This window comes from Ostrea edulis, chromosome 4 (assembly GCF_947568905.1).
Source record: "Ostrea edulis chromosome 4, xbOstEdul1.1, whole genome shotgun sequence".
Lineage (NCBI taxonomy): Eukaryota > Metazoa > Mollusca > Bivalvia > Ostreida > Ostreidae > Ostrea > Ostrea edulis.
Genome location: NC_079167.1, coordinates 34,221,471 through 34,234,897, shown reverse-complemented (window position 1 = coordinate 34,234,897; position 13,427 = coordinate 34,221,471). Strand labels below are relative to the sequence as shown.

Here is a 13,427-nt window from a genome sequence, read left to right as displayed (position 1 = left end):
TGGAGAAGCTGAAATCATCCCGTTTGTCATACAGTTGAGTTGTCAGTTTGCCGTTAATGTCTACTTTCAATAAAATATCTAAGGATGAAGCAGAAGTGAACGACTCTCTAATTGGGCAATACGTCAATCACTTATAATCAATGGAAATAATGTACGAGGTGGACTTTCTTATTTCACCGTGTGTCTGAACCCGGTTCCTATTGAGAGTGAAGCACTTGGCGTCTCAATCTTCAGATTTACTACACAAAGCACCTCACCTCAATTCCCTGGGTTTCTTGCCACTGGTTTCTACTTTACCCTACCTCTGATTTCTTCTTTCTATCCAAGCTCACGGCCAACTCTCCCAGATGGTGAAGATTTATAGTGCAGACTGCCCAGTAGGGACCCTGCTACACTCTCCCAGATTATGCAGTGCAGCAGTTTATATACCCTTGGAGTAGTCTACTCCAAATACCCTTGGAGTAGTCTACTCCAAGGGAAGACAGGTCGTTCCATAATATTCCCACATAAATCAAGTTCATTAGAACGTTTTTCTTTATAGGATACTATCATTACGACAAGTAAAAACCTGCGAAAACGAATACTATTCTTTTAAGAGAAGTGGACAGGCATGCGCGATCTTTCTTATTTCCCTGTTTTCTTCTCTCTTAAGGTTTGATCCCACCTCTGGTATACCCAGGGGTCCGTGTTTGCCCAACTTTCTATTTTGTATTGCTTATAGAAGTTATGAGATTGATCACTGTTCGTTATCTTCACCTTTCACACAAAAGAATAATTACGTATGCACAAAAATGTAATGTTCAACTCCATATTCAAACTACAGGGATCAATAGCTAATCTGTAAAGACATCATTTGAATGAATACAATGAGCATCAAGGGACGGTGTAAAAATGATATAATCAAGGGACGGTGTAAAAATTATACAAGTACAGCGGCTGGTAATTGTCGACGTACGTGATACCGTCTTGTCATTAGATGCAGACGAGATAGTAAACCCAACTTCAGGGGACAATAAGAAACGTAAATTGAAATTAAATTGCACGTATTACTCCATCAACGAATTCGTCAGATTAATCAAGTAGCCAAATATATACAATTTTGTATAGACTTTTGTGTATGCCACATACGATGTCAATTTTCATCAACCTACACTCCATAATTACCTGCATACGGTGTTTGTGTATCTCAACTGATTCGTTACGCGAGAACATGGTCTACCTATGATCAGTTTTTAAAATTGAGGCGATCTACTGACATATAAGTTGATTTTACAGGGGGTTGAACATTATCGTTTAAAGACAGTATTTCGCAAACTGTATGGTCGTTATAATGATCTACGTGTAATTTGCAAATACAAGCTATCATTGGGTCGAATGCTGTCTAACGTGTTTCATACCAATTGTTAGGTCGTTCTTTACATACTGATTTTGACCACAGATTACCCCCTGATCAAGATATAGGGCTCACGGCGGGTATGACCGGTAAACAGGATATGCTTACTCCTACTAGGCACCTGATACCACCTGTAGTGTGTCTAGGGGTCGTTGTTTGCCCCACTCTTGACTTAGACAACTCCTGATCAAAACTGATAATACTGACAACTCGTTTGTCAAGGTGGAAAAATTATTACCTAATTATGATTTACCTGACCCACTTCACCTGATGGAATACTTAAGAAGTGAAAACCCCTGCAAAAACGAATACACCTTACTTGGCTATTCTTTTTAGAGAAGTTGGCAGACATGCGCGATCTTTCATATTTCCCTGTTTTCTTTTCTCTCTAGGTTAGAAAATTTGGTGTAATTTGTAGAAATAATTGTTTACAAAGGAACTGTTTGATTTTGGTAGCTGAGGATACTTCTTGTGATGCACTCAGACTGTTTACACACATGAGGAAAACACATGGATCTGAGGATACCCAAAAGAGCAATTTCTCATTAAAAACACGAAACTACCAAAAATTCCTCCCCCAGTGCAACCAACAAAGCCACAATTAAAGTCCGAATAACAGCCAACAGTTAAAGACCGCAATACAAAAGAGCAAATTCAGCCAATACCACATTTATCACACATGTATCACACATTTATCACACATTTATCACACTCTATTGTCATTATGACATGTGGCCATTACACCTGAAGATTACAACAGACTGATGCCAGAACCAGGGCAATCCATTCTCTCAAGCTGAAATAACAGAAGTGCAGCACAACTAAAAAAACTCCAAACATTTATCGATAGAACCATTACAGAGTGGAATACATTACATGTACCTGCCTCAATAGCAGAGGCTGGCTCTATCAACATCTGCAAGAACCAAGTCACGCAGCTAGACAATCATGACAAGCAGCACCGTCTCATTCACGTATTACTCCCAAGGAGGTCTGCGAATTATTCGATAGAACTATAGAAGGCCTGTGTTTGCCCAACTCCTAATGTTGTATTCCTTATATAGGAGTTGTGGGATTGATCACTGTTCGATATCGTGATCTTCACCTTTTCTCAGTCCGAATCACAGGTGCTTGAGGACAGGAAACAGCACCTAACCCCTCCCCCCACCCCTAGAATGTTAACCCTCGGGTCTCTTGATTTTGGACTTTGTGCATGTGGGCCCAAATTGGATGAATAAATATTCTATTCTATTCTTGTGACTTTTTAGTCATAAAGGAGTGATTAACCAAAGTGTCCAAAGAGGCCCGGGGGTTAACATTCTCGGGTGGGTGGGGGGTGGGGGGGGGGGGTGTTAGACCTGTAGGTGGTGTTACCTGTCCTCAAGCACATGTGATCCAAAAGTAAGTAAACAGACGACATATGTATGGAAGTTTATTTTGAAACTAGGCCTAGCGAAGTATTTTCAAAATAGCGATGAATGTGAATTTTGAAACTTTTTATAGAAAAAAGTCGGACCACAACTAATCTGATGCTACGTCGTGTATTTGGATATATTTGAAGTTACAACCGAATTTTCCTCCTTACGAAACGACACATTCAACGTTCGAGATAACAAAAATTAAAAATGGCAGCCACCATGGAGTAAACGTTCGAAATTCGTATTTTCGAGGTTTTCTTGACATATTGGAGGTATACTTTTCTTGTTGATTTATTATCCAGTTTTGAACGGCAAAAATTAATCGTACCTAACATTGATAAATAGCTGAAGTTGTAGAATGATTTGAATCTGCCAATCGACATGGACTGAAAGTGAAAAGGCAAAACTATGGCTCATACAGTATGATGCACTACAGTCAAACGCTGTACTGCCTTGTGATACATGTGGAGATTTAAATTTTTTTATATATTTTTAATCATGACTAAAGTTTCCCAGTACGTGAAATCTTAAAATTGTTAAATGATTGAACAGCATTTGATTTTTGGCCTAGCTGTAAATCAGTGTAATAATGCAGCCCTCCTAATTATCCTAGCTGAGTCCCTAAATCATGTCATAGTTAGATTCCTGAAACACATCAAAGGACTGCGTCCGATAAATTAGATGGGAACCAGAGTCAGTTGTCTTGCATTGATAGTAGTTGCCACAGGAAAGTGCAGTCCAGCACAGACATTGATGATTATGGCAGCGATGGTTTAATATTCAGGTTGATTTCGAGGAAAGCACACACTTTGAAATATTTTGTATTCATATTGGCAACAACTCATGGTGCTTAAATGATACCTGAGCATATGACCAAGAACATTACCAGTAATAGAAGAGGGGGGGGGGGTATTTTCATATGCACAGGTATGTCACTATGTGATTTGTCAGTTTTGTGTGGGTAGCTCCATTTGTCCTATTCATTAGTGAAGGATATCACAGTGTGAGGTAAACAAAGTATGCATGAAAGAATAAAATCAACCTGATGTTTGCAATACATTCTCATCATTTATTTCATCCTAATCGTGATGTCGTGTGTCAGCAGAGTAAACTGACAGGCATTTGTAAGAATCTGCTCAATTTTATGATTACATGGTGCTTATTTTAATACATTGTAACATTTTTAATGAGAATTAAATCTACACAAAATATTCCAGATTTACAATAATAAACTTATATTGAATGCAGTGTGAATACAAGACGACTTCCAAGACAAGTGAAACATGTCGCTGGCAGACGAGTTACTGGCCGACTTTGAGGATGATGACCTGGGGCAGAATGTGGAAGATGAAGCGATGGATGACATCGCTGAAGTGGAGGACGTAATCCCAGAGGTAGATTACTCTAATAAAGAATCCGTGAAACACATCGCTAAACTCCGGGACGGACCCGATCTAGCACGCATCATGACAGAGGTTAAGAAATATGCTGGTCAGCCTCGCAGGCAGAAGGGTAAGTTCATTAGCCATGCCACTAGGATTATTTTTTTTTTGGGGTGAGTAAATATTGTTTATAGGCATATATCGGGTTAGGATTTTTACAAATCCTTACATTCCAACCTAAACAGTGGATGTGGAGTAATTTTAAAACAATATGTATACAACAAGCACTCACAAATAAAGAAAGAAGAAAAGAGGACAGAACAGTATGAAAAAAAAGTGTTATAATACTCTGGCTACACAATCCTTATACAAAAAGTAGGCCAAGGTTTAAAGGTATAGGACAGTCATACAATGACAGTCTTTGCATGTAATTTTCTAAATTGTGTACTTAACAATATCCATACATATAGCAATAAAAATTCATAAAATCTTATTATTGTATTCTAAGTTGCTTGAATAACTTCCATTTTTTCAAAAACATTTCAACATAGTTGTTTCTTATAGCTAATTTCAATTCTATATTGTATACATTTGACAAAGCCAGCTTCAAGCTATTTAACACAAGTGTTTTGTTCTGACATCTACAACAATATATATAATATTTAAGGTGGTAATTAATAATGTTACTAATTTCATTCTCAGCACATCCAAGAATATATTCTTTTTTACAAGTTACAACATCAAAAGAAAACATGTCACTGATCCATTCATAATTCCTTATAAATATTTGAACTAGTTCACATTCATACAACTGATGTTCAATACTTTCTCTTTGATGGCTACAGAATGTACGTAAATCCGTATCCGACTTGTGAATAATTTTTAAGAATGTGTTAGTAGTCAATATCCTATGATTAACATGATATTGAAACCATTGTATTTTTCTTTCTTTAAGTAATAGAAATTCATTTAAGTATTATTGATAATGTTTTTCCATTCAATTTGTAAAATTTGAAACCTTTCATTCCATTTTAATTGGCCTGTAGGTATCATTAAGAGTATTATAAAAAAAATTATTTCCATTTTTGTCTAAAATCAAAGGAAATAAATGTGTTGGAATAAAAGGTTCTGTTAATTTACTTGAGTTGGGCCACTAGGATTATTAATTATTGATTTTAAACACCTATAGTTACTGGTATATAGTGATGATGTGTAAAACTTGAACATCTAAAAATCAGTTGTCGGCCCTGTACTTACAAATAGTGAGATGACTCACAGACATGCTTTTGATGATTCATAGTTGCCATTTGAATATGCATTTCATAACTCTCTAACAATGTGTTTGACAGTTGCCAGTTTAATAAACATTTTATCATCTTAATTTATGTCTCTCTAATAATGTGTTTGACAGTTGCAGGTTTGATAAACATTTCATGACGCTCTAAAATGTTTAACAGTTGCCGGTTTGATAAACATTTCATGACTCTCTAACAATATGTTTGACAGTTGCCGGTTTGATAAACATTTCATGACTCTCTAACAACATGTTTAACAGTTGCCGGTTTGATAAACATTTCATGACTCTCTAACAATGTGTTTGACAGTTGCCGGTTTGATAAAACATTACTTGACTCTCGAACAATGTACTTGACAGTTGCCGGTCCTGTGGAGGCAGATCCTGAGTATCAGCTGATTGTGGAGGCAAATAACATCACTGTAGAAATAGACAACGAGATCAGTAAGTGCCACCTCTAAGAATGATTGAAACTAGATGTAATCAAGAAGTATTTAGTGATAGGCGCCTGTGTTTTCATAGGAAGGGTCACATAGGGAACTACGAAATAAGGAAATCTCGCCTAGAGGCACCTTTAGAAGTTGCCTATTAATAGTCGTCTTTCTGTCTGTCTGCTCTACATTTCAATGTAATGTTTGTAGATGTGATTCACAAGTTTACCAGAGACCACTACTCCAAGCGGTTCCCTGAGCTGGAGTCTCTGGTCCCCACCCCACTGGAGTACATCAGGACTGTGCAGGTATTTGTGTCATAATTCAAAGCAAAACAAACTTCTATATGTGTACTTCTAGTCGTGAATTCAACCAGTAGTGCAATGATAATATAGCATCTTATATAAAACACATTACTCTAAGGTGCTTTACAAGGGTAAGAAGAGGAATAAAACAATAAAACACAATGAAATGAAATTAAATGGCATAATATCTTGTAATATCTGCAAAATTATCAAAATAAAACACTATAATTAAGATCAATAGCTACAGATTTTTTTTTATGTCGAGCACTATGAAAAGCATTAGAAATCAACGAAATAAAACATAAAGAAAATTTAGAAATTTGCATTAAAACATCCATTGCAAAAAAAAACAAACCCCAACCTTGTACTGTGTAAGAAGCTTAAAAATCAGGGAAAACAATTTTTTAAAAAGTGGGTTTTTAACAGTATTTTAAAAACGTTAATGTTTTTGGCAACTTCAATCTGTTGCGGAAGGTCATTCCACAAACTGGCTGCAGCCCAACTGAATGTGCGTTCTCCAGAAGACTTTGTGCAAATTTTTGGCATAGTGAGTCCCAGTGATGTTTCAGATCTTAGTGGTCGAAATGGGGAACACACTTCAATGAGTTCTTGTAGATATCTGGGAATTGGTATCTGTGTCATTATGAACTTGTGAGTCAGCCATTATATACACACCCATGTATAAACAGAAACTCGCTCGCAGCAACAAGTATGAAGAGAAAGTGTTGCTTAAAGATATTTTCATATGCAAATAAAAGATTGTTTCCAGTATATGTGTACAGATTTATGTTTTGTCAAAATAGATGTATGAAGTGGGGATGTGATATTCTGTTATTTGACAGGAGCTTGGAAACAACATCCTGGAGAACTCCAAGAGTAACGAGGTTTTACAAGAGATTCTGACACCCGCCACAATAATGGTGGTCAGCGTGACATCCTCCACCACACAGGGGTAAGTACATCAGTTACAAGAGATTCTGGCACCGCCCACAATAATGGTGGTCAGGGTGACGTCCTTCACCACACAGGGGTAAGTGCATCAGTTACAAGAGATTCTGTCATAGCTCACAATAATGGTGGTCAGTGTGACAGGGGTAAATTCATTAGTCTACCACATAAAAAGTTTATCTGTCTGAGTGATCAGTCTCCACACAAGGGTAAGGTCATCTGTCTTTGTGGTCAGTGTCCACCACACAAGGGTAAGGTCATCTGTCTTTGTGATCAGTGTCCACCACACTAGGGTAAGGTCATCTGTCTAAATGGTCAATGTCCACACAAAGGTAAGGTCAACTGTCTTTGTGGTCAGTGTCCACCACACAAGGGTAAGGTCATCTGTCTTTGTGATCAGTGTCCACCACACAAGGGTAAGGTCATCTGTCTTTGTGGTCAGTGTCCACCACACAAGGGTAAGGTCATCTGTCTTTGTGATCAGTGTCCACCATGCAAGGGTACGGTCATCTGTCTGAATGGTCAATGTCCACACAAGGGTAAGGTCATCTGTCTTTGTGATCAGTGTCCACCACACAAGAGTAAGGTCATTTGCCTTGGTGGTCAGTGGCTAGGTTTTTATTTTGCAGCAATATCATAAGACGGGAAGGAGGAGGAATTCTTCAGTCTACTCAACTACAATGATGTTTGTAACATGTACAAAGTGCAGTTCTTTGTTAATAGATGTACAGCCATCACACATGATGTTAAGATGTAACATCTCCTATAAACCTCACAGCAATGGTTTATGACTTCAAGGTTGTAGAGGAAATATAACACCTGTGGACTTCTGCAAAGTTAATTATTTTTATTGTTTATCAGATTATTAGTTGATTTTACTTTGAGAAGACTGCTAGTATTTGATATTATTTAAGAATGAACACTTTATCATATTTCAGGACCGAGTTGTCTCCAGAGGAATTAGATGTTGTTAATGAAGCATGCAAAATGGTATGTATAAATACATAGAGATGAATAGGAAATCTTATCTTGCCTCTGATAAAACTTTTGTAATTTCATTGACTGAAACCAATACTAAATACAACAATATTATGCCTCTTACTAACCCAATATTGTCAATATGCCTCTTCCATGTGGTTTACTGACCACACACATGTACTATGACGTAATGAGAATACGTATACCCTGTCACTGAAGTCAGCGGATATTATTACGTCATAGGTATATGAAAATAAATAAATTCATTTTTAAATTTACAGTTAGTTCAAAAACTTGTTTCACCCTGTTGTTGATGGTTTAAATGTTGCAGTCACTTTTTCACCAAATTTGTTTTACGTTTGATAAAGTATATCAAGAATACATACATTCATGCAGTCATTTATTGTTGTACATTAGAAAAGCATCAAGAATGAATGTATACATAAAATCATCGACAGGATGAATTCATTATATAGAATAATATGGAAATATAAGGGGTCTTTGAAAAAAAAATATATATCGGGCAAGGAGTGAATAGGCTGAGCAGCTCCTGTGAAATGTTTGAAAAATGTATTTTTGTTTTTATTGAACAATGTATTACAATTTTATCCTGAAAATGAAACAAGTACTTTATTTTATTTTATAATTTCTATTGCACACAGGCGGTGGACCTCGTAGACTGCAAGGCCAAGATTTTTGAGTACGTGGAATCTCGTATGTCGTTCATTGCGCCTAACATGTCCATCATCGTAGGAGCATCTATCGCAGCCAAACTCATGGGTCAGTCCTCAAACTGTTTAAAGAACATTGACTCTCAAACCAAAATTACAATTAGATATCAAATGTAAAAATGTTTTAATATTAAGGTGTACATTTATCATTAGATGCTTGATAGCAGATACAAAAAAAATTGAGTATGAAATGGCAGGACTGTTTTTCTATGATAATTTTGATAAGATTTATTATGTGTATAAGTAGAAATCAGAAGACAGCAGGCTGTAAGCTGGTTCCCGTTCCTTGTTTGTAGTGTCAGAATGAAACATTTTGCATACCCTACATCATTCACTTAACCTGTGGTAGATTATTTCCTCACTTGTTGCTTTAGGAATTGCCGGAGGCTTGACGAATCTGTCCAAAATGCCTGCCTGCAATGTGCAGATTCTTGGATCTCAGAAACGGACCCTGTCTGGATTCTCTACGGCCGCCATCCTTCCCCACACTGGGCACGTTTTTTACAGCGATATTGTACAGAAAACTCCGCCGGTAATCACTCTTGTTCTGATGATGTTTGATATAGATTTCTACTGTTTTGTCTTGTAAATAGCTTATAAACATATTTACTTAATATTTTAGTGGATTCAAAATTTTGCACAATTGTAGGACCTTTTTGACACTGTCATATTATATAAATATCTAATATTAGATTCTGATGTAATCAAAGCACAACCATATCTATCTCAAGGGTACCAGAATACAGGTATCAGTAATATAAGTAGTCTACAGAGTGTACTATACTTAGTAACTCTAAGTACAGTTCATTCTTGTCAAACCTATGTCGTTTGTGATTTTGAAAATCTGGCAATATACATGTAATAAATTTGGAGATAAATGTTGAGCATATCAGTCAATAGTCAGACCATATGTGTTTAATATTTTTTTGTCATTCATTTATTGAACACTTTGAAATGTACATGTACTTATGATATGCATATTTATCATAGGTAAAATATTACGTTAATAAACCACCAAGATATGAAGATATTTGACACCCTATGAACATTTGTTTTGATAACGGGGAGGCAAATGACAGTGTGAGAATTTGGCATTATGACTTGAAATTTATATAGCTGAGAAAATGTGGGGGTGTACTGAAAATGGTGATGAATCTAGTGTTGATAATTCAAAATTTCACTGTACACTTGTGTTAAATATAAAGCAAACTAGCATGGCGCTGCACCATGCCCTTTTTAGCTGGCACCATGCCCTTTTTTCTCTATAAAATGTTTTAAAATATCTGTAAACAATTGTTCTTTATTTCACAAGGTTGATTGAAAAGTTTAAAATCAAGGAAGCAGGTATTAAATTTTAAAGAGGCTAAATGATTATTCTATTACTATCATAGTATGATACAATGAAAGTGCCCCGAAATTGTCTTGCCGTGACGAAAAGTGCCCTTTTGAACATATGATATGTGTGTCCTCTCTAGATCCTAGATTTAACACTAACACTACAATGTCTATCATACTTTGTTTTAAGTACACACTGTAATTATACAATCCCTTCTTGATATAAAAAGAATTAAGGATTTAGATTTTTGCTAATTTACATGTATAATGTAGACGACTTGTACTTATTATTATTGTATTGTTGAATGTTATACTGGTATGTAAAGTTTTATTATCACTATTTTTTCATGTCATACATTAAGGACTTACGTAAGAAAGCTTCCCGTCTGGTCGCTGCGAAGTGTACGATAGCGGCACGTGTGGACAGTTTCCATGAGAGTGTGGGCGGTGCAATCGGTGACAGTCTCAGAGCAGAAATAGAACAGAAACTGGACAAACTACAGGAACCACCCCCCGTGAAAACAGTGAAACCCCTCCCAGCTCCTATAGAGCAGTCACGGAAAAAACGTGGAGGTCGAAGGTCAGGGTCGTCACGATATGAATGTAATGTCAAGGACAATGTTAAATGAGACTGTGAAAGCACAACTTCTGAGAGGATTGTAAAATGAAGATTTGTTCAAAAGATACTGAAAAATGTAGAATTGTTTTAGAGGGTTCAGTCCAAGTGATAAGGATTAGACAATTGTGAAAGATAAGTTTAAAATTAGTTTGGAAAGTATTGAAAAAAGTAGAAGTGTTCTAGAAAAATCCAGAGGAGATAAAAAAGTAAAGTTTGATACAGACGAGTTTATGTTGTGAAAGTTAACTTTTATATTGGGAGGACATCAATTTCATTAACTGATAAGCTAGCATAATATTAGTTTCTATTTTTCATTTTTTTTCTACAGAGCAAGGAAAATGAAGGAGAGGTTGGGATTGACGGAGGTCAGAAAGGCTGCGAATCGAATGAACTTTGGAGAGGTAAAGTCAGATGGAGAATATGCGAAATCTTTGAAGTACATGTATTAATCAAAGCAATGCATAGAATATTTCACTTAAAGAAAATTAGAAATGTTGATCATTATAAATATGTTGGCCAAATTATGTGAGGTGTTCTGTATCTACGTTATAATTTCAGATCGAGGAAGACGCATACCAGGACGATCTTGGATTTACCCTTGGAGCTCTTGGGAAGTCACAGTCGGGAAAGATTCGTGGTCCAGTGGTGGATTCTAAGACCAAAGCGCGAATCTCGAAAACGCTGCAGGTAAGAGTCGTTACAGAGAGTTGATGAAAGGTTGGATACTCTAACAGGAGATATGTACGAGTATTCCGAGGGAGAAAGTTTAGTGTCACTCTAAGAATCAAACCACAATTGTTTTAATTTATAGGATATATCATAGTTGGTTTGAGTTGTTATCCACCAACCAGAAAGTAATAGGGTTATAGAGATTGCTATACTTTTGTAATTTTTTGTTGAACATCAGTTTTTTGTTCACCTGAGTAAACTCAGGTGACCTATTGTAATTGGTTGTCGTCTGTCGTTGTGCATTAACAATTTGAACATTTTTAACTTCTTCTTGATAACTACCTGTCCAATTCTTTTCATATTTGGTATGAAGCATCCTTGGGACAAGGGGGACATAAATTATAAATTTCAGGACTCCAGCGCCTTAGGGGCGGGGCAAAAACTGCCCAAAATTGATAAATTTTCAAAAATCTATTAAAAAAATGTTAAATTTGCCATTTTGAGTGATAAACTGATTTAGTCTCATTCTTGAATAATAGGCTAAAGTTCAGAAGCAGAACAATGTATGGGGAGGCAGCACTACTGTAAAGAGACAGATTGCTGGAACAGCTTCAAGTGTGGCCTTTACACCACTTCAGGTATGTACAATTACTGAAACAGCTTCAAGTGTGGCCTTTACACCACTACAGGTATGTACAATTAATGTAACAGCCACAAGTTTGGCCTTTACACCACTACAGTTATGTACAATTAATGTAACAGCATAAAGTGTAGCCTTTACACCACTACAGGTATGTACAATTAATGTAACGGCCTCAAATGTGGCCTTTACTCCACTATAGATATGTACATCACATGTGGCCTGCATGTTACAGTAGGTGTATACAATTAATTGAACTGCATAGAGTAGCTTGCACATTACATTTGATGTGCACAATTAACGAAACAGCATTGGTGAGATGTTTTACATCACTTCATTCTGTTATGGGTCAGAATAACCCGAGACCAGCAGAAATCAATATAAACAGATAATTTAAAAAATTAACAATTTATTTAAATTATATACAGAAGAATATATCAAGGAAAAATTGCTTACTTACGGCAGGTCTAATCAAAGTTCACAAAAACACTGGCTGATGTTTGTTTACCGCCAATCTGAATTCACATACAAGAAGAAATTGTCACAAATTGGCTGTTAATTCCACGGTCCCTTAAATCCGTTCTGAAATGTCCATGGTAATTATGAGGATAAAAAGGTCAAATTAAAATCTTATTTTCTGAAATGTTATGTTGGAATCAATGATGACTAGTTCTAATTGTAACGGGGACCGTTACAGATGTTCCCCAAACCTCCCCCAATTAAAAAGTGATGTCCTTGTGAATCTATAGGAAAAAATCATTTTATTTTAGCCTTTAATTACATGTAGTACGTTCAATATGGTCATTTCAGTACCAAGAAATGAAAGAAAGCGTTGCACGTGCATACACGCGCACGCGTGTATGATTCCGAATTTTTGTTGATGTCGTTCAACAGGCATTTGTATCATATACCCACAGTATGAATTTCATAACGTTTCCACCAAATATAAGGAAGTTATAGCGATTTTAAAATCGTCCAATCAGAAATCAGCACACGTGCATGCACGTGCTGAGCAGTAATTCTAACCACAGCAATTTGTAAGGAGTACCAAGATACATCTAAACCCCTAATATGAATAGAATTTGATGAAAAACAAAAACGTTATCGTCCTTTAAAAATTGAATATTTAAAAAACGTTGCACGCGCATGCGCGTGTGCGTTGGCATTTTTTGTTACACCAACATATAGATACACATATTGTCTACGTATGCTGTGAATATCATCTCATTCGCTTCATAAATAAGATAGTTACAAACGTTTTAGCATTATCCAATCAAAATGAAG

General features: G+C 36.3%; 1 protein-coding gene across 1 annotated transcript in view; it reads left to right on the top strand.

Annotated features, from left to right (window-relative positions):
* Positions 1–2,960: 2,960 nt before the first annotated feature.
* LOC125670844 (U4/U6 small nuclear ribonucleoprotein Prp31-like) overlaps positions 2,961–13,427 on the top strand; it is an 11,902-nt gene continuing 1,435 nt past the window's right edge. The window contains exons 1-12 of the mRNA XM_048906248.2: positions 2,961–3,083; positions 4,060–4,323; positions 5,848–5,931; positions 6,129–6,226; positions 7,066–7,175; positions 8,110–8,161; positions 8,812–8,929; positions 9,255–9,412; positions 10,578–10,795; positions 11,163–11,235; positions 11,393–11,521; positions 12,043–12,141. Coding sequence (XP_048762205.2) covers positions 4,095–4,323; positions 5,848–5,931; positions 6,129–6,226; positions 7,066–7,175; positions 8,110–8,161; positions 8,812–8,929; positions 9,255–9,412; positions 10,578–10,795; positions 11,163–11,235; positions 11,393–11,521; positions 12,043–12,141 — 1,368 coding nt within the window. The 5' untranslated portion in view covers positions 2,961–3,083; positions 4,060–4,094. The remainder of the gene's footprint in view (positions 3,084–4,059; positions 4,324–5,847; positions 5,932–6,128; positions 6,227–7,065; positions 7,176–8,109; positions 8,162–8,811; positions 8,930–9,254; positions 9,413–10,577; positions 10,796–11,162; positions 11,236–11,392; positions 11,522–12,042; positions 12,142–13,427) is intronic.